Source organism: Thermobia domestica, chromosome 2 (genome assembly GCF_964235325.1).
Source record: "Thermobia domestica chromosome 2, izTheDome1.hap1.1, whole genome shotgun sequence".
Lineage (NCBI taxonomy): Eukaryota > Metazoa > Arthropoda > Insecta > Zygentoma > Lepismatidae > Thermobia > Thermobia domestica.
This window is the reverse complement of record NC_137455.1, coordinates 18,815,554-18,838,225: the sequence shown is the minus strand read 5'-3', so window position 1 is coordinate 18,838,225 and position 22,672 is coordinate 18,815,554. Positions and strand designations below refer to the sequence as shown.

The following is a 22,672-nucleotide window of genomic DNA, read 5'->3' as shown; positions in this document are numbered from 1 at the left end:
TATATATATATATATATATATATATATATATATATATATATATATATATTCACAATTCAAGTATTAAATCGCCACACCACAAAATTTGTGTTAAATTCTCGAGTTGTCTTCATGTCATGTTTTAACTATAATGTTGCTCACTAGTTCAGTGAGGCGCGCTAAGACGGTGGGTGTATGATACCGCTCGTACTTCAATGCGAAAGTGTCAGGAGTTGAGTCTAATTTCACTGGCTGGTCTTGTATTCCCCGTAATGTTCTACAGTGTGTATTGTTATTACCGCCGCTGTTAAGTGTAAATTATGTTGAGGGAAATGCCCTCTTAACAGTTGGATGCGGACAAAGTGGAGATGCTATGTACTTAAAGGGGGAAGGTAAATCGACACAGCCGTAGGTCTACTCTCTCTCTGCAATGAGATATTTACGAGCAGTAATGTAATTGGTAATTTCCTCTATGTGAAGTAACCTACCGAGGATCTTGTGCTAATATTAAATTGGAAAGATGTAAACAACTCTCTCACTGTTATTAAGGATACTGTTTAAACCTTGTTATTACTCATCGTTAAGTTGTGTTGGCGTTAGAAGTTTGTAGAGTCCTTTAAACTGAATACAGATGATTTTTTTTCCCAACTGAGTCTAGCTGTCCATGATCATAAATGTTAATGAGAGTCTAGTATTATATGTTATTACACGGAAAGTTGAATAAACAGAGTTGCAAGATATATGGTGTTGTCCTGAATGATTTTTTTCTCTTCTTCCTCAACATTGACGATGCCATTAGTGTACAAGAATCTGGAGTTAAGTAGCGTTGTGTTTACTGGTCTATAATTACAGCGTAAGAAAGGAATAATATCGGCGACCCAAAATTTTTTTTCCTTTCCCTTTCCCTTAACGTCGGCTACGGATACGTCTTAAGACAAATAGTTTTTTTCCCCTTTCAAGCTGACTTCCCGTAGCCTAGGATGTTTCGTCTCAAGCTGGTGGTACCAGCCAGAATTTTAGAGTAACGTAAACTATGACGTTTCGGGCTGGCAACACTAGCCAGGATTTTAAGGGAAAAATAGCGCTTTCAAGTTTGGCTACCCAGCCATAGAATCGAACTAGCGTAAATAGCTCGTTTCAAGTTGACGTACCCAACCAGGATCGTTTCAATTTCTACTATTCTTAAAGTTTCCACTATGACAGGTACAGCTAATTGAAATCGAACGAAATTAACTGGATATTTTCATTGTTCTTAAAGTTTCTGTGGGGAACCTGAATTCTGGACAGGTGTGGAGCGTCTTGGGGTAGAAGTCAATAAAGCAGAACGACGCCTAAATATATGCAACCACATATGAATGAATGCACATTCGTGTTGCCTAACTTACAAGAGCTTTTTAAAGATTTCTTTTTTCTTGGAATAACAACTTCAGACATCGATATATTCATAGGCAGCCTTACAAGAGTCGATGGGATGTCTTTCATTTCAAATACGGGGGAGATCTCTTTAAAGAAAGTTAAGGCGTCTTGATCCAACTGTGGATTTTTAAAATCTACATAATTTAATTGTTACAAACTTGTAAAACTTTGCTCCATACGCACTAATTTCTAAATCAACTTAACTCTTGATGAATATTCGTTTAAATGATACTTACTATTGTGCTGCCAAAATGTCTTGAGACGTGGCAAAAATGCGAACTAAAGCTCACATCCCGACACACCCACGCGCTGAGTCAATAAGGGCTCAGCAGCTGCTAAGCGAGAGAGCCTTAGCGAAAGAGAGTGGAATTCTTTCAGCCGATAGCAGCGCCTGAAACGGAAGACTAGGTGTCAAGTCAATGTGGTATTATTTATAGCAGAAACTTCTGGTCCTATCATTATAGGTATGAAGAAGTGACTTGGATAAGGGTTCATGTAACAAATTTGAAATTTTACAGGATATTTTTTCTTTGTTTAGTTTTCGTCCTGTCTTCTACAAATTTTGTTCTCTTGCTTGCTTTATATGAATATAGGCTTATCGTTATTGTGTCGTATATCTTCTTTGTCATCTGAAAATGAATTCTTATCCAAGTAAAGACATTTATGCAATAAACCGCATTTTGAAGAAAAAAATACTACATAAACCCTTATCCAAATCCATCATTTAGCTATATGTTAAACTTGAATGCTTTATTAGGATCACATAGTAAGCCTTATAAGATTGTAATATTATTTGGATTACACTGGTAGACCTTATGAGATTGTAATGTTATTGATTTATTATTTAGATTTCTGGGCTTTCGACATCTATGGCCATTTAACCCGTCACGTATGAGGGATAACGGCCCTCGACGAGCACACTTTCCAGGGAAAGGGAAGGAAGGAAGCGGCCTGAGACCTATAAAATAGGCACCACCCCAGCATTTGTCTGGTGGGAACGAGGAAAACCCAGATAAACCTCATCCAAGATGGTTGGCCTGAAAAAAAATTTACACTTTTTTGACCGAGTGCCCCCATCGGGAATCGAACCCGAGACCGCTCGCATCGAAGGCAAGAGCATTACCGATTACGCTACGCGGAAGTATGATAATGATATTGGGATCACGCTAGTGGGCTTTATCTGATTGTAATGTTATTGGAATATCGCTAGTAGGCCTTATAAGATTGTAATATTATAAGGATCACGCTAATGAACTTTATAAGATTATAATGTTATTAGGATGAAAGTAAACATCCTCCAGCCGTTGACACCTACCGGACGAAATTGAAACTTCGCGTTATCTTCTTTATACTATAAAGGTAACCAAGAAAGTTCTGTTGCTCTTTGTGGAGGTCTGTGTTCAATTGGCCCTCATACCCTGAGTTGAATGCGAATGCAGATAAGGCGAAGGTCAGTCGTTGGTGTGGGTATATCCAACATCCTCCCTGGTTGTGGCAGTTCAGTTAGAACGTGAACTTGCGTAAGGACAGAGTGAACATGGGACTTCCACATAGCGTCATAAGGGCGTGTATGCTGTACGAGTTCAAATTGGGTCAAACACCGCTGTAGCGGGGTGGAAGATATGCCAGGCCTTTGATCAGAGTGTCGTGAGTATGCGGACAGTGCAGCGGTGGTTTGACAAGTTTAAGGACGGTGACGAAACACTTGAAGACGCACCACGTGCCAGAAGACCAACCCATGTGTAAAACGAAGATCTTCGGGCAGCAATTGAAGCGAACAGTGCCCAGACATGTGAGGAACTGGGACTACAATTCAGCGTGAGTGGAGAAAGCATTCGGCAGCACCTCCATCACCTTGCGAAGCACTACAAGTTGGGTCGATGGCTCCTACATGGTTTGACTCCGGGCCAGAAGACTACGCGAGCAGACACTTGTGTTTCTTTGCTGTCTCTTCTGAGGAAGGAGACATTTCTGGACATGGTGTTGCCATGTGATGAGAAATGGGTTCTGTACGAAGTTCCACAAGGCCATCATCATTGGTTAGCGACCTGTGAACTGGTTCCAAAACAGTCAAAACCAGACCTGCACCAGAAGAAAATCCCCCTGTATGTTTGATGGACTGCTCGCGGCATCGTGTATCGGAAACTGCTGCCAGCTGGTCAGAGCATCAATGCAATTATGTACTATCAGCAGTTGAGCCGTGTTCAAGAAAAACTCAAAACTCTGGAGCCAACACTTCTGAATCGCAAATGGGTCCTCCTGTTACAGGACAACGCTAAGCCAAGCGTGGCTAGGATGATCTGGGACACCATTCTGCGCCTTGAATGTGGAACACTATTGCATCCACATACTCCCAGGACATTGCACCGTCTGATTATTACCTGTTCCACTCCATGGACAATCACCAGTTCTAATCCCTATTCGAGTTGCAAAATGAACTCGATAACTTCTTCGCTTTACGGTCCGCCAAATTTTACCGCGATGAAATCCATGTCCTTCCAGAACGTTGGCAGAAGATCGTCGATGCTGATGGGGACTATTTTTCATCTTCTAGGTACGTCTTAGGTGACATATCGATGTACGAAGGTGGTGGGTGAAAAAGCGACAGAATTTTCGTGGTTACCTTTATATCTTGAGGAGAGTTTGTTATTATAAATCTTTCCAAGGTAATAAAGTCTCTTAAGTATGATTTGAAGTAATCATAAAATTCAAAATATTGATAATGCATAGAAAAAGAACTTGGTCATAAAATTGTTAAAAATTATCCTTATACACTGAGAAAAAATCGCATGTGGCATACGTAAAATCGTATGTTACATTTGTAAATCCTGTAGTTCTTGGCCTTAACGTACATCAAACATATAACAGAAAACACATGTTTTATAATACTTTCTGTATAAGTGTTCCATCTATATGTACTTTTGGTATGAGACAATATAGGTGGTCAGGATCTCACATACAAATGGGCGTATATACATAGAGCTGACGAAGGTAACATACATATATGTATGTAATATAAGGAAGACTGTTAGATATCAGACATCCTGCAACGGCATGATGTAACATTTAAAGGCAGTGCCTATGTAGCATAGGATAACGTATGCTCCGTACTGATTTCTGTAGTAAGGAAGAGGATTCCGTGTATTTGTGCAATATACCGCTGTCCGGAGAACGGATTTTTCTGTGTAAAGCCGTGACCTTGATTACTTGATTTGTATTTACGCTCTTCGTCAGGAACGAGGCTATATTAGCTAACACCCAGAGTTTAAACTAGGATCTCAATTACTGTAATGTCTTCGAGAACCCCACGCGCTATGGCCAGTATACTAGGGTAGAGGGGACAGAAATCTTCTGAGATGCTAGCTAGTGCCTTAGTGGAAAATCACATCGTATTCGTTTCCTCATAATTACGTCACCAGTAAACACATGTTCTATCCAAAGACTACAAACCTGGTGTATAAATTAAACCCATAAAATAAATATGTAATGAGCCACTCGTAAATTTAGTCTTATCTAGACTAACTATTATTGCTCTGAAGATAACTCGTTTGCAAAGTGATCTGGTGTATTTATGTACAGAACCTACATAAGTTAGTTTACAGTAGATGATGAGCAATTAAAATAATGCAAGGATTTTAAAAATAAAATAGCATAACAAAATAATGAAGGGTAACAATTATGAAATAATATTAAACAAATTGATCTATATATGTTTTCTTCTCCTAAAAACGTAATTTCATGTTTTCTTCTCCTAAAAACGTAATTTGATGGCATGTTTTGTATTATACTGGGTAAAGTGAAGATTTGAAGGAAGTTAAAACAGTTGTATTTTTTTTAATTTAACTGCGTTAATATAAAAGAGAAGAGGAATTTTGAAGATAATGCTGGTGCTCTGGTTTTCTTCAAAAGGTGGTCTTCATATCTTTTACTTTCTGAATTCAGTGAATTTGTTACAAGAAATGTGTGCAACTCTGAACACATTAATTGAATGATATTTACAATAAAGTTTAGAGTTAATTATAATTTTAAAATTATTATATCTCATTACTATAGTATAACTGTTCTGTTGCTAGTGTCATAGTGAAAGGTTCGATGTTTTAGTACAAGTTTCACTTTAGTAGGTAGCATATTATTGTTTACCATTAACATGATCATAGATATTCTGCCGTTATTAGCAGATCACTTCCTGTAAGATCACGGTCTTCAGCTAACCTCCTAATCTAACTTTATCTTTTTACTGGAACCAAACTTTCTAGCACATCCTTCTTAGCTAATGATTCATTTCCTTCTTAGGTAATGATTCATTTCCATCTTAGCAAATGATTCGTTTCCATCTTAGCTAATGATTCATTTCCTTCTTAATTAATAATTTATTTTCTTCATAGCTAATTATTCATTTCCTTTATAGCTAATAATTCATTTCCTTCATAGCTAATAATTAATTTCTCTTAAGCTAATGATTCATTTCTTTTCAGCTAATGATTCACTTCCTTCTTAACTAACGATTCATTTCCTTCTTACCTAATGATTCATTTCCTTCTTAATTAATGATTCATTTTCTTCATAGCTAATGATTCATTTACTTCATAGCTAATAATTCATTTCCTTCTTAGCTAATAATTCATTTGTTTTAAGTTAATGATTCATTTCTTTTTAGCTAATGATTCACTTCCTTCTTAACTAATGATTCATTTCTTCATAGCTAATAATTAATTTCTTTCATAGCTAATGATTCATTTCTTTCTTAGCTAATAATTCATTTCATTTTAGCTAATGATTCATTTCCTTTTGGTTAATGATTCATTTCTTTCTTAGCTAATGATTCATTTCCTTCTTAGCTAACGATTCATTTTTTTTAGCTAACGTTCCAATCACTTTCTGTTCCCCCTTATTTATTTATTTATTTCGGAAAAACGACAGGCAAATTCCTAATTACAGTTTCTTCTCATTGTATGATAGTATATTTCAAAATACACATATAATAACATAATAACAGATCTCAATTTATCTTAATATACTCTAAAATACATATATAATAAAAAATAATATGAAAACAAAATATACGTTAAAATACAGATAGTACTACATACAGGATACAGCAAATTTATATAGAATGAAAATTTTGTTTACAACTAAAAATATCTATATCTGGGTGTCCTTGTGCCATCTTATTATACAATATACACATTTTTCTGACAGGCGATACATTCAATGCATTAGTCCTTTACGCTGAGAGTCGGAATATGCCATTATGGGGTCTCGTTCCTCTATGTGGGACGTGAATTTTGATTTCTGGTAACAAATATTCTGAATCTATTGCAACCAAGCTGTACACGTGGAAAAGTCCAGGAGATAAGAAACGCTACCAAATCGATTACATTCTTGTGAAGCAACGTTTCAGGAATAGTGTACGAGACGTGAAGACACTGCCAGGAGCGGATATTGATTCGGATCGCAATCTTCTGGTACCGGAAGTGCGAACCTGATTAAAGTCCATCAAGAAAAATGAGAAGAGAAATAAAAAATGGAACTTACAGCGACTAAAAAATATCGACGATGATCTGAAAGAAGAGATTGAAGAAAAATTCTGTGCAATGAACGATATGGTTCACAATATAGAAAATAGTTGGGGAAAAAAAACAGATTCTGCTTGACACACTCCACAATAACATTGGCAGGATGGAAAGAGCACCGAGAAAACCATGGATAACAAGCAATGCTTAAGAAGATGGAATAACGCAGAAGGTTAAAAAACACGGATATCAATAAATACAGAAGGCTGAATAATGAATTGAGAAGAGAAATAAACGAAGCCAAAGAAATTACATGGAGCAGATATGTGAAGATATAATGGAACTTCAACAGCGCGGCAGATATGATCTGATGTATCAGAAAGCACAAGACTTAGGAGAGAAAGCTGACAAAAGTATACGTACGTTCGGCGAAAAAGGACACAGTATATTGAAAAGTGAAGTAATACAAGCATTCAAAGATATGCGAAGGAGAAAGGCCACTGGAGACGACGACATACCAGTACAGGGCGCGAGGGATAGCATAAGCTATAACCTTGAAATCCGCCACCAACACACTTGAAAGGATCAGGCAATCGTAATAGTGTTGCTAACTGCCACAGCGGTAAACTAGAATTTGGCGATTTGAAGCATTTCTGGGAAGGGATGACAAAAACACTTTGAATCAATCTGCAGCCTGCATTTCTCATCTTCATTTAGAAAAATCTGATCAATAAAGTAGCACATTTATTTAATAAGATGTAAAAGTGCACTCGGTCCGTTAAAGGTTTCCTTACTCGTTTATTTTTTTAAATACATGATGATCGTAAAGTAAGCTAAAATAAATAAAAAAATATATTACATAACACCACCTATATTTGCAATCCATTCATTCTGGGGACCACCACTCATGTCCTAGCCTTAGTGGTTACAGATCTGTCAACTCCTTCCCCTCTCATACAGGGAAGTTTGTCATTTTCTCTGGTAAAACAAAGTGTTCCTATTGGTACCCTCCCTCCCGGGGTGGTTATTTATGACACAGATTGGGGCGTCTTAAGAGACACATGCAGAAGCCGAACTGGACACAGTGTTCTTGTGTTCAGTGAAGAGTGGTTCTTTGTGCATAGTTCTGTGTTATTTTAGTCTGTGTTGTGTGCTGGTTTGTTCCTTTTTTTAAAAAAATCATAATGGAGGGTAAGAAGAGCGGAAAACTCGGAGGATCAAAAGTAATTCACAGCCAAAGCAGAGAGATTTTGGTTAATGTTTATGATTTTATGAAGAGAGAAGCTGACAGTGGAAATCCAATTAATGTAAAACAAGTGCAAAAGCGAGTATCTGAAGCTGCCAGTGTTTCAGTAAGTACACTAAAACGTGTTTTGAGTGAGCGAAAAAAAAAATCACGAGAACGAGCTTTTCTACTCCGAATAAGAAGCGAGCACAACGAAAAACAAAAATCTCAGTGGATGATTTTGACAAATGTGTTATTCGTCGAACAATTAATGAATTTCATATTGTTCACGGTCAACGACCTGTAAAATCACTGTTGCGAGTACTTCGAGAAAAGAATAATTTTAATGAAAGCACTTACGGAAAATAATCCGTTCCTTAGGATATAGATGGATTAAGGCTGAAAACAATAGACGATTACTTATTGAAAAAGATGAATTTCGGTCAAAGAGGTTGCCTTATTTGCGAGCTATAGATCATTACAGAACGCAGAACCGCTCCATAATTTACATGGATGAGATGTACTTGCATTCATCGCACACAAAACAACACGCGTGGAGCGATAAGAAGAATACAGGTTTACTCACATCAATTTCTAAAGGACAACGCGTAATAATCATGCATGCTGGCGGAGAAAACGGTTTCATTCCAGACGCGTTAGTCATGTTCAAATCTGGAACGAAATCTGGAGATTATCACGACGACATGAATTATGAAAACTATGAAAAGTGGTTGAAGTCACGGCTAATTCCTAACTTGCCAAGTAATTCAGTTCTTGTGATAGACAAGGCACCATATCACAATGTCTGTTTAGATCCTTCACCGACATCATCATCTCGTAAAGCTGTAATGATCGATTGGCTTGTAAGACACAATATTCCTTTCAGAAAAAATATGTACAAACCACAACTTCATAATTTAATCAAAGCCAATAAAGCTCGTTTTCAGACATTTAAAGTAGATTCGCTCAAGCTGAATATGGACATACAGTTCTTCGTTTGCCCCCGTATCATCCTGATCTAAACCCGATAGAGTTGATTTGGGCTGCAGTCAAAGAATATGTAGCAGCAAGAAATACCACTTTTTCCATTGTCGATGCGATGAAACTCGCCGAAGAGAAATTTACAATGATAACAGCGGAAGAGTGGAAGGCTAGGTGTGATAAAGTACGAAGATGTGAACAAACATATTTGCAAATGGAACCTCAGTTAGACGTTCTTACTGAAAACGTTCCAATAAACTTAGCCGAGGACAGTGACAGTAATAGTGACTCTTCTAAAGAAAGTGACGACGAAACCGAGAAAGGGAAGACGATGATGATGAGATGGATTGTATGGACGGTATTGAGCCGTTATAAATACCTGAAGCTACAGGTAAGCCTATCATAATATATATAAGTTGCGTTAAGTAGTTATTATCCATTGTTGTTACTTATGCTGGAGATTAGTATCGGCATGGGTTAGAAACACTACCAAAAAATCTTCCCTCTCTCTCCACTGTCACCCTCGCAGCGATTAGCGTTCTTCCTACCTCCCGCTTCTCATAGCTCATGCTATCTCTCACGCTCTGATTTGCTCAAGGAATTAGGAGACAATGCAACGAAAGTACTGACTTCACTTATTAACAAAGATCTACCTGAGTGGAGAATAGCCAAAGGATTTTCTTGATGTTACAATGATTGCATTGCCCAAGAAAAAGCAAGCAAAGAAGTGCAGCGATCACAGAACCATTGGCCTGATTTTCCACACTGGAAAGATCATTGCACGCATACTGAACAGGCGGCTGGAAAGAAAGATAGATGAGAGGTTAGAAGAAGGTCAATTTGGATTCCGGAAAGGAAAAGGCATCAGGGATGCTATTGGATTGATGAGAATTATTTCAGAACGAGTTCTTGATGTAAAGGAAGAGTTGTGTTTGTGCTTCATCGACTGGCAAAAAGCTTTCGACAGAGTCAATTGGACGAAACTTCTGAAAATACTTAAAGAAATCGGAGTCAACTGGAGAGACCGACGACTCATTCGAAACCTGTACATATGACAACGAATGAAGTTGCGCTTGAATGAAGGAGAAACCAATAGTATAGAGATTTGAAGAAGAGTCAGACAAGGAAGTAGTTTGTCGCTCCAATTATTCAACATTTACAGTGAATGTTTAATGAAGCAAGCATTAATGGGAATTGGAGATTTCAAGATTGGAGGGCAGATCATAAACAAGATCAGGTATGCAGATGATACGGTTATTATAGCTAAAAACCGAAGCAGGATTACAGGAGATGATGGACAAAATAGTTGACACTGGAAAACTGTATGGAATGGAAATTGACATCGAAAAGTCGAAAGCCATGAGAAAATCCCGTGGAAACAAGCCCTTATGGATCAGAGTAGAACAAAGAGAACTTGAAGAAGTCGATAATTTCAAGTATCTGGAAAGTATTTTCAGGAGAGACGCTTTTTGCACCAAAGAGATCATGTCAAGAATTGCCATAGCTAAAAAAGCGTTCAACAAGAAAAGATCACTCTTAACTAGCAGGCTCAATATTGGACTTAAGAAGAAATTGGTCAAGTACTATATATGGAGCGTTGGACTGTATGGTTCAGAGACTTGGACATTACGGGAGTTAGAGAAGAAATATTTAGAGAGCTTCGAAATGTGGTGTTGGAGGAAGATGGAGAAGATAAAATGGACAGAGAGAGCAACAAACGAAGATGTTTTAAAACGGATAGGAGAGAAGAGGACAGTTCTAGACACCATCCTTCGTAGGAAGACCAGTTGGATTGGACACATCTCGCGAAGAAATTGTCTTCTTCACACCGCCATAGAAGGAAAGATGGAAGGGAAGCGAGGAATAATAATACAGCTGATCGATGATTTGAAAGATAGGATAAAATATTGGGAGTTGAAAGAGGAAGCTGAAGATCGACAAAAGTGCAAGAAACATTTCCAGGCCCAAATCTAAAATTGAAAAAAAAAATCCTCATTAGTTCCAGGACCTGCCGAAAGGCAGAACACTTAATAATAATAATAATAAGAAAGATAAATGAAATGACTTCTCCTGCTTTCAAGAGGTTGTAATAAATATTTGTTTCGAAGACCTTCGTAGTTCTCAAAGTTTGGATATATCCCTCTTTCTTTATGTCAAAAGCGCACAAAAAAATTATTTTGAATGTTTTCGATTTTGTTTATATATTTGTTACTATTAGAACCCCATATTATCGTTGAATATTCCACCTTAGACGTACATAGGCAGTTTATAATGTTTTGAGGGCATTAGTGTTAGAAAAATCACTTCCTAATCTTATCACAAAGCGAAGGTTCTTAAAGACCTCACCAATTACTCTGTTGACATGAATATCGAATGATAGGTTTGACTGCAGAGTGACTCCAAGATCAGTAACACAATCCACTCTCTCAATTGGCGTTTGATTAATAGTATACACATTGCGTACATAGTTTATTTTCCTGGTGTATGATACTACCGTACTTTGCATTTTATAATATTTAGCAGCAACTTGTTTGATTCACAACATTGGGAAATAGCATTAACGCCACTTTCCAAGGAAATTGCGTCTAATTCCGTGAAGATATACAGCGATAGATTTTTTTTAGATCGTCAGCAAACAATAGTTTGTGGGAAGATGTTATTACAGGTGGTAAATGGTTAACAAATAGTATAAATAACAGAGGTTCTAAGTTCGATCCCTGATGCATACCAGAGTCTACGACATATTCCTTAGTTAAAATATTCTTGTATCGAACGCGATGTTTCCATTGGCAAAGATAGGAGTTGTTGAAGATTCCTATAAGTTGTTGAAGATTTGGCGAAAACTTGAATGTCACAAGTTTGCTGAGAAGTATATCATGATCAATTACGTCGAAGGCCTTGAAGAAATCTGTATAAATTACATCTACTTGTTCCTTTTTATCAAAATCCTCCTTGCAATTACATCTAAAATTGTTCTATTCTCCTAAACTATTTCTAACAACACCTCATTCGTTTTCCTTCGACTCAGTTAATTCTTTCCAATCTGCTCTACACCCACATTTCGAAGGATTCCAGTTTTTTCTTCTTCGCTTTTGCGTAATGTCCATGTTTCTGCCCCATATAGTACTTACTCCACAAGAAGAAATTTATGAGTTCTTTTTTTTAAGCCCTTTATTTAAGGACCCATAAAATATGCTTTGCTTCTGTCTGAGTGCTTCTTTCTCCATTCCTTTCCTTGCTTTTAGTTCATGTTTGCATTTTATATCGTTTTGTGATCATTAATATTGTTGACTACCAATGACATAATTTTAATTCAATAAAAATTAATTTTTCAATATTTTTTCGAAAACTGTTCATCATGATTTACCCGTATGCATATATTTTCGTTTATCTCAATGAGATTTGTAGATAGATGTATATCTTATCTTTTCATTATTATTTTACGCAATATTATTATAGGATATACTTCTGATGGAGCGCTCTCAGGTTGCGAATCGAGGAGAAGGCCTCTAGATATAGAGGTTAGCTGCGAATATACTGAATAAGCAGTCGCGGACAGACGACAAGAAGTGGTCCTCCAGCTTGAGTGTTTAAGTGAGGCTAACAACCTCATCCTGTAAAAAATAATAATAATAATAATAATAATAATAATAATAATAATAATAATAATAATAATAATAATAATAATAATAAACACTTGTTCAGAAACATTTACAGAAACCTCGGACCAGAACTGATAACTTGCGACAGCCTCAGCAAAAGAAAATGAACATGAAATAATAGAAGTCTTTATAGCAGGCACGTTAAAATCCGTGAAGAATGAGTTAGAGAAATGCCGGATGGACCTAGTAGGATCTAATATTTAAACCTCGATATGAATCAGTTCTTATCTTTGTATCCGAAGCAAGTATGTCCAACCGGGAATCGAAACCGGGACCAACTGCTCAGAAAGCACGTTAGTTAAAAGCCGTAAAACAATTACTAGCATAACTTACTGTAAATTTGAATCGATTTATTTGAAATTGAATTAGATTATCAATTCTAGCTGTCAATTGCAAAAGAAAACAGAATTCGCAAATTCACTTTCGTTGAAGTGTTATCATTTTGGAGTAACGGACGGATGGACGTACTAACATTACAATCTTATACAACTCATTAGCTTGATCCTATTAATGTTATTACAATCATTAACGTCATTAGCGTGATTACAATCTTATAATGCCTACTACTGTGATCTTAATAACATTACAATTGTATAAGGCCTGTTAGCGTGATCCTAATAACAATACAATCTTATAAGGATCATTAGCGTGATCCTAAAAACATTACAACCGTATTAAGGCCCACTAGAGTAATCCTATGGACAAATAATGTTACTTTTGCACTCCTTGTTGACATTATTGGCGTTTTTTTTTCCTGATTGTTAACATTTTCCTGTTTAAAATGGCAAAAATGTGCTGTATCTGTGAATTTGTTCAATAAATAAATTAATGAATTAAAACCTTAGAAAGTCCACTAGCATGATCTTAATAACATAACAATTTTGTAAAGCGTACTACTAGAGTGAACGTAATCACATTACAATCTTATGAGACCCACTAGAGCCATCCTAATAACACTACAGTCTTATAAGGCCCATTAGAGTCAGCCTAATAACACTACAATCTTATAAGGCCCATTAGAGTCAGCCTAATAACACTACAATGTTATAAGGCCCATTAGAGTCAGCCTAATAACACTACAATCTTATAAGGCCCATTAGAGTCAGCCTAATAACACTACAATCTTATAAGGCCCACTAGAGTCATCCTAATAACACTACAGTCTTATAAGGCCCACTAGAGTCATCCTAATAACACTACAATCTTATAAGGCTCTCTAGCGTGATCCTAATAACATTTCAATCTTATAAAGCCCACTAGCGTGATCCTAATAACATTAAATCTTATAAAACATACTAGCGTGATCCTAATGGCATTACAATTTTACAATACCTAATAGCGTGATCCTAATAACTCTACAATCTTATAAGGCCCACTAGAGTCATCCTAATAACATTACAATCTTATAAGGCCCACTAGCTTGATGCTAATAACATTACAATCCTATAAAGCCCACTAGTGTGATCCTAATAACATTACAATCTTATAAGTTCTACTAGCGTGATTCTAATAAGTAATAACATTGCAATCGTATAATGCCTACTAGCGTGATCCTAGTAACATTACAATCTTATGAGGCCAACTAGCGTGATCCTAATAACATTACAATCATAAGGTCCAGTCGAGTGAACATAATAAACACCAATGTTAATTCTTCAATTCAATTAACGTTGGTGCTCTATCCTAGGAATAACGGTGGCTCAAGGGGGGTAGAGCGTTCTCTTATAGTGCAAGAGGGTTCTGGATCGATCCAGGTGACACGAGTATGTGAGAAACAATATTATTCCCTAAGTTTTCCTTGGTTTCCTTTTCTCCCACTTTCTCATTTCACTATTTATTTTATAACTTATTTTACTTTCATTAATTATCCGTTTCTTTTATTCTAAAAGGAATAAAGGAGTGCGACAAAAACTAGAAATTTAATCTCATTTTATTTCAGTACGTACTCTATCAAAAAGAAAAACTTTTAGGTAATTTTGAAGTAGTGATAATTTAATAAATAAAAGTTTGATGTTTTTATTGTCATAAAATCAATGGTAGTGGTGTTTACTGTAAATGGGTACAGTGAGTTGCTTCGATTTCTATATAACTTTGGGGATCCCGTTCAGGTATATTTCCTTCGTTATCAGGTATCCAAGCAAAAATTCAATCAAATATAGCCAGATCCTGGAGAACCTAAGCAAACTTTGGGAGGGGCTAGGACTCCTCGCCTCCCCTTCTAGGATCGGCACCAGTGACGTAACTAAGGGGGATCAAACGGGGCTTGTGCCCCGGGCGCCGAATTGGGGAAGGGCGAAAAACTTGGCAAATATTTATTTTTACTATAAGGCAAGGAAATGAGTTTTAGCAAACTAAAAGATCATAAAAAATTATCTCAGAAGCTTAACAAGACAACAACAACTCTAAAACCTTAGGATCAAAGCATAAGTTAGTTTCAAAGCTATCTTTTGTGGAAATTGTAAAACCCTCTGCAGCCAAAAGAGTCCGCAAAGTTAAATTTTAGTTCCAGTTTTTTGTGTTTTCATTTAACTTACATCGATTTAAGAGAGATGCAAAATATCCGAATATAATACTCGCGACAACAGTTTTACTGTTTGTCCTAATTAAATACGCTATTCTAAAGCAACAGACTGTTGGTTCATTCTACGCATATGGACATCCCGATATAATTCCAAAAACATTGTGATTTTCTGTTATTATGTTAAGACTATAAGAATATGTCAAGCATGCTACTCTCAGACTATTTGACAATCAAATACTAATTAGTTTGGTGTTTTATCTTGTAGTAAAATTTAAATTATGTACTGCAATTTTTTTTCCACTTGAAGAAAAAATGGAATAAGAGAATTACTGTGTGATGCCAATATCTGGTGTAGTCGGGGAGTGTTTTGGTTTGGTTGGTCAGTGGGGAGGTGGGCTAAGGCGAGTTCTTGCCAGGCTGACAACTAGCCGAGTTGCGTTGCTGATCGGCACCCATACGTACATTATCCTATTATATTCACACTTAGATGACGCATAATAAAACTAAATTAATGGCATCCCATTTTTCCTTTGACCTTAGATGGACTCTGACGTATTTTTTCTCAAATACAAGCTTTACGCACAATTTTGACATTCATAATTCAAGTAAAGACATATACACGTTATAATAAATATTGATAATATAAGGCACAAATAATATATTTGACATGTGATAGAAGTTCGTACGTATATACATATGCGCCGCCATATTGTGTTCTGTTTCCCACAAACTTTTTTTTCACAGCTTACAGACAGGAAAAGCAGCTGCACTTACACTATACAACAAGAAACACTTGTGTAAATACGGACTTTGTCTCTTTCCGCTGTTTAAAATGCAATAAAATATAGTTACAGAGCTTAATCAAGGACATAAATCAATCGTAATAGAAAACAAAGCCAAGTTAAAACTAGTAAACAGCAGCTAAAAGTCAGTGAACATCGGTGAACCTAAATGAAGACGATATACAGCTGAATACAGAAACAAATACATTTGATGTTTATTTTTCGGTGAATTTTCCTCATCCATGCTTAAGCTCCCGAATTAACAACTTTAGTTTGTATATTTTTTTTATGTGTAATCATAATTATCTCAACCTTGTCCCCACCTCATGAACATACCTCCCCTATCACCCGCTTAACACTTATACAACATTCCTGTAGGTAATAAACATAGGTGATATGCCACACGACTTAGCTTTTACGGCATACATCGTAGAGGGGGAGGGACGGTTGATGTGACAAACGCATAAATGACTAGGTCATATGTGGAGGCGGAGTAATTTGAAATCAGTTCTCTAAAGATATCATTTCACTGCACGTTCTTGTGTACTTCCTTTCCTCTGCAGCCCCCGTTAGAAACACACGTCGAAACTTCATGATACACGAACTGCACACTTTTGTACGTTTTTCAGTTCACTAAGTACGCTCAACGTGATAAAAGAAACAAATATGCTCAAGTTAGTAACTCTGTTACAGTTTTGTCTATTATGGGCTTTTAGTGACGGTAGTATCGCAGAATCTGGCAACACTAATGAAATTTTCGGTGAGAATAACGAAAAACTGCCCGAGCGCGTTCAGAAAGATCGTGTTACTAGAATAACGGCAGGGTGTGATTATTACCAGAACGCAGAATTAGGTGTTCAATACTATGTTTATTCGCCAAATTACCCAGAGACTTATCCTGGAGGCGTCGAATGCAGATGGTTTGCCGATTCACCGCCTGGCACTTATTTATCTTTTACATGTACGGAGTTCATTACAGACGCATCGGCCAATTGTGAATATGATCGGTTAATGGTATCACCAACCGGCGATCTGCAGCTTGGGGATGCTCATGTCTTCTGTGGAGTTGCGAGCGAACCGTTTACCTTGAATTCTACCACCAATAAGATGAATATCGTCTTCAGATCCGGATATTATCCGCAATATGGGAACCGTTTTCTGTGCACCATGCAAGCCTTTGTCACACCTCCTCCACAATGTGAATGCGGCCGAAAGAAAGAAGTAAGTAAGTTGTAAATTTTGATATCTTGAAATTTTGTTTTATGACTTTGTGCAATTGTCAGCAAAAGTCGAAATGTGTCTATATAGCAAGGCGTTTAATTGTATTAATAATTACAAAGTTATTTAAAATATTTAAGTATTTGTGAAAGCGAAGCAATGAAAGGGAATCTAACATATCATGGTTATGTCCTTGAAGTTAAAAGAGATTGATGATTAGTAGAAGTAAAATAATGAAAGAATTGGTGGAATGGAATGAGAAACGGGAAAACCCCGAGAAAACACACTGACACGATGCTATTCACCAGAAACTCACACCGAGCCACCGAGCCATTTGTGTAAGCCGGTACCGGATCGTGAGCTTACGAGGGCCACTATTTATATTTTGAGCCTTGGCAACACTGATCGTTCGCGACATTTTTTTGTTTGCATGGAAACGTTTGACATTGTTGACCATGACGTACTTCAAATGTTTTGTCAATAGCTTTATTTGTGTTATTTACTTGAAGCTTGCGTGACAACAGAAAAATGAAATTAACTCGTGAACATTTTCGTGTGATGATTTATTACGATTTCTGACGTGGATTATCAAGACAAGAGTGCATCGATCAACTTACTTGCATATTTGGCGATGAAGCCTCATCCTTTGCCACTCTGAAACGTGGTATAACGATTTTACTTGTGGCCGCCATTCGCTCACTGACGAAATTCGCGAAGATCGTCCAAAATCAGTTGTTATTCAAGAAAACATTGATGTTGTGCAAAACCTAATACTGCAAGATCGTCATGTGACATACTGTAAGATTGAGGCAACCCTAGACATTAGTTCCACCAGCATATATAAAATATTACATGATCATTTAGCTATGAGAAACGTTTGTTCTCGTTAGATCCCATATAATTTGACAAAAACTCAAAAAGAAGCTCGCGTCGATTGGTGCACACAAATGCTCAATAAATGCAATGGCGGAGCTTCAAAAGACGTATATAAAATTGTAACAGGTGACGAATAATTGATATATGCATATGAGCCGCAACGTAAACAGCAGTCGACTGTATGGGTGTTTCAAGATGAACCCAATCCAACAAATATGTGACAACTGTGCCTTTAGAGGAACGTAGAATGGTCAACTCTGAATGGTACGTAACAATTAGTTTGCCGGAGGTCTTCGGTCAAATACGGAAAACAAACAAGCGCCGTCGGATCATTCTTCATCAAGACAATGCGAGGTCTCATACATCTCGTCTAACAACCGTCTATTTGAACACTCAAAAAATCGAATTCATGGGTCATCCGCCGTACAGTACTGATTTGGCACCCAATGACTTCTTCTTCTTCTCAAATGTCAAGAATAAATTGCGTGGACAACGATTTTCGTCGGTAGAAGAAGCCGTTGATGCGTTCAGAAACCATATTATGGAGGTGTCTCAAGGAGATTGAAAAAACTGCTTTGACAAATGGTTCGAACGATTGCAAAAGTGTATTGATCACAAATTAGAATATTTCGAAAACCAATACATCAATTTTCAATGACAAATTACTGTTTTTTTTTTATTGTACAGTAGGGGCGCTCCACGAAGGTCCATCGGGTCTGGACCCCTTCCCTAAAAAAACTTCAACATACATTTGTACACTTTCTTTATAAAACTCTACTTGTTTAACAGGGAAATGATTGATGTAGCATGAAAATTTGATCTAACTCTTCATCTGTACTCTTTTTCTTATTCTATAAAAACAATCTAGTTCTATATTTTTTTTTCGAAAATATAGCTGAAGTATTTTACAATTACTTATCATCTTTTCGGGTGCAGAATAATACCCGTTCAAAACCACATAGACGTAGTGGATTGCAAGGGCGCCCACCAGGGAGGGCAAGGTGGGGCGATCGCCCCCCGCCTAGAGGAAATTGTACTTCAGAATATCGAAAACCCAATAGGATTTTTACATTAGTTGCAGGAAATTTTGAAACTATATTTGAAACGTCGTTTATATTTGCCCCCCTCCCCTTGGAAACCACAACATGGGCTCTCTTGGTGGATTGTAGTATTGGACATACACACCCAGAGCTTGGACCCCTCCCACCAAAAGTTTCTGGGTGCGCTCCTGGCTTACACCAACTAATGCTAAAATGTTTGACCTTTTATATAGTACAAACTAAAAGGTATGCCAATGATTCTCAGCGTAGGGTACGCGTCGAGTGTGGGTACATAGAAAATAATTCGTTACGGAAAGTAACACCTTAATACGTTCCCTACCAGACGGTACGCAAAATATTTCAATCTTTATGGTAGTCATTCCTAATTAAATTGACTTCACTTCTATACTATAGGATAAATCAGAAAAACTGCTTTGAAATAAACAGTCAGCGACAAAAGTTCTTTCTGTTTGGTAAAATTTATTTTGGAAATAACGATGGAATATACACTGTTTCACCGAGTTTCAAAACTGGAAGGTACAGAAAATTACATTCTTTTTTAATTTACTGATAAGTGTCTACAAATTGTCCTTCCATTCGGCAGTTACTTACGAAACTAATTTCATCAAACAGAAATAAATTTTGTTGCTGACTGTACATATCATGAGATAATGATCTAATATGACTTTACTTTAGTCGAATATGGCAGGCTATACACTTCAATTCAAATCTAACTAGGGTCGGAAATGGATGCGAACATGTTGACTTTTCTGCACTGCCAATGTTGCGAGGAGGACCAGGGTCGAGACGAGAAATACATTTTTAAATACGAGACGAGACAGAGAAACATTGCAGTTCTTGTTCGGAACAAAAACATTGCCGGAATAACAAAAATAATAATATGAATAATGCAATATATATATATATATATATATATATATATATATATATATATATATATATATATATATATATATATATATATATATATATATATGAAAGTGACTATGTTTGTAACTTAATAACTCTTGAACCACTCGATTGATTTCGATGAAATTTTCAACATAGATGAGGTTCGGACCTGGAATGTTTATCATTTCACTTTGACGGTGCAACTTAGGGAACAGGAGGGGAAAGATATTTAAAAATGATCGGAAAATGACCGATATCAGTGTCGAATCCATGATTTCTGGGGTTGCTGAGATGAACAGTGACACATCCGGAGTCGTTTAAATCCAAATTCAGCCCCGTAACTTGGACAGGAAGATATATATATAGCCTATATAATGATTGAAAATGACTTCAGTAGTAGTAAATAGTGACTGACTAACGGAACATAATATTAATTTTTCTTATTTTAGCCCAGCCAAGTGGGTAATTGAAGCTAGTTATTAAAATAATCAAAATAATTATTGAAATAACAAATAATTGTTGGAATAACAAAAATAATTGTTGAAATAATTATTGAAATAACGAATAATTGTTGGAATAACAAAAATAATTGTTGAAATAATTATTGAAATAACAAATAATTGTTGGAATAACAAAAATAATTGTTGAAATAGTTGTTGAAATAACGAATAATTGTTGGAATAATTAATAATTGTTGCCGATAAATTATTGGAGTAAAAATCATTAAATAATTGTTGTAATAATTAGTGAAATGACTAATAATTGCTGAAATAATTATTGCAATCACAAATATTTTTAGAATAACGAAATATTGTTTGTATAACTGGATAATTATTGGAATAACGAATAATTGTTGAAGTAATTAATAATTGTTAAAATAATCATTGAAGTAATGAATAATTGTTGGAGAAAATGAAGAATTGGTGAAATATAAATGCTCTTGGAATAAATTGGAATAAGAATAATTACTGGAATAATTACTAATTATTGGAAAAATTGTTGGATTATCCAATAATTATTCGGATCATTATTCAAAGGAACAAATGAGTGTTCGAATAACTAATATTCAAATAATGGGACTTATTTTTTTTTAAAAAAAAAGATATATGAATAGCATTAATCTATACGTCAAAGAAATGGAAAACTTATTGATATTTGCAATAAATGTTCTACGTAAAGAATGCAATCACTAATAGCATGTTTGGTATATATGCAAGGCTATTGCTTACATAAATAAATCCGAATGTGAATGTCATTTACGTGTGACTTTTTTTTTTTTTTTTTTTACCCAGTTGTGTGTAACCTTGAAATATATGTTTTGCAATGCCATCCATGTTCTGAGTCTTGACACTTGTTATTATTTAGTCAAGATAAACACAAAAAAAAAAAAAGTACCCGCAGTGTTCGTGTATTTTCCCACTTTTTCATTTTTCTTCTACAAATAATGTCAATGAACAATTACTTAACAAAAGATTTTACTTGGAAAACCAATAATATCTTATCCATTATCTCATTTAGAAATCTTTTAAGCAATTAAGCATTGCTCAATACTTATTGAAACAGTTTAAAATCATTAAATTCCCAATATTGAGAGTATATTGCAATATTTCAGGGTTTTACGTCCGATTAGCAAAAGGCGTGGTTTATAAAATTCAGAAATGATAGAAGTTTGTTCCACACCCTAATATATATAACTGATCTATAAGCTGTTCACAGCGCTTAATATAAAGTTATTATTATTATTATTATTATTATTATTATTATTATTATTATTATTATTATTATTATTATTATTATTATTATTATTATTATTATTATTATTATTAATGATGTACGTTTATTTTTATCTACTCCTGTTCTTTTTTATATATATACTTTGGAAATTATGTTTAATTTTATTAGCTTTCATTATATTTTACTTTGTTATATATCACAGTTCTTAATTTAATAGACACCTGAAATAAGGTCACGTTGAAATTTTATTTTGTAATCTAAGCTTGTATCAAGTTCGTGTATAACATATTATTTTGTATCTGATTGAAATATTTGGATGCATAATTTCTTTTGAACTTGTTTATTTTTTTTTTATTTTCTATTTACTTGCATGTAATCCTCCATTGTATATTCTTTGTATATTTGTGACCATTTATGGTTTAGGCTGTGGTCACTACTATCAATAAATTCAAATTATTATTATTATTATTATTAGTAGTAGTAGTAGTAGTAGTAGTAGAAGTAGTAGTAGTAGTAGTAGTAGTAGTAGTGCAGTTAACTAGAGTAACGAGAGAGGATGTGTTAAAAAATAAAGTACAATGATCCAAACTTATCTATTGGCCTCGAACAAATAATCGAATGATACATGTGGCTTATTCAGTGCACAAAGAAATTTAGCCCACCTTCAGTGATTTTGATTTGGTAACTGGATACAAAATTTATGTCTTTTTTTTTTCAATTTCGGTAATTGGATACAAACTCTTTTTTTCCCCCAACTTTGGTAACTGGATACAAACTTTGTAGGTCTCTTTTTCTCGCAAATTTGGTAATTGG

At 35.6% G+C, this 22,672-nt stretch overlaps 1 protein-coding gene across 1 annotated transcript in view; it reads left to right on the top strand.

Annotated features, from left to right (window-relative positions):
• Positions 1 to 16,543: 16,543 nt before the first annotated feature.
• The window catches only part of LOC145678956 (ovochymase-1-like), a 115,021-nt gene continuing 108,892 nt past the window's right edge, over positions 16,544 to 22,672 (top strand). The window contains exon 1 of the mRNA XM_081749561.1: positions 16,544 to 17,300. Coding sequence (XP_081605687.1) covers positions 16,746 to 17,300 — 555 coding nt within the window. The 5' untranslated portion in view covers positions 16,544 to 16,745. The remainder of the gene's footprint in view (positions 17,301 to 22,672) is intronic.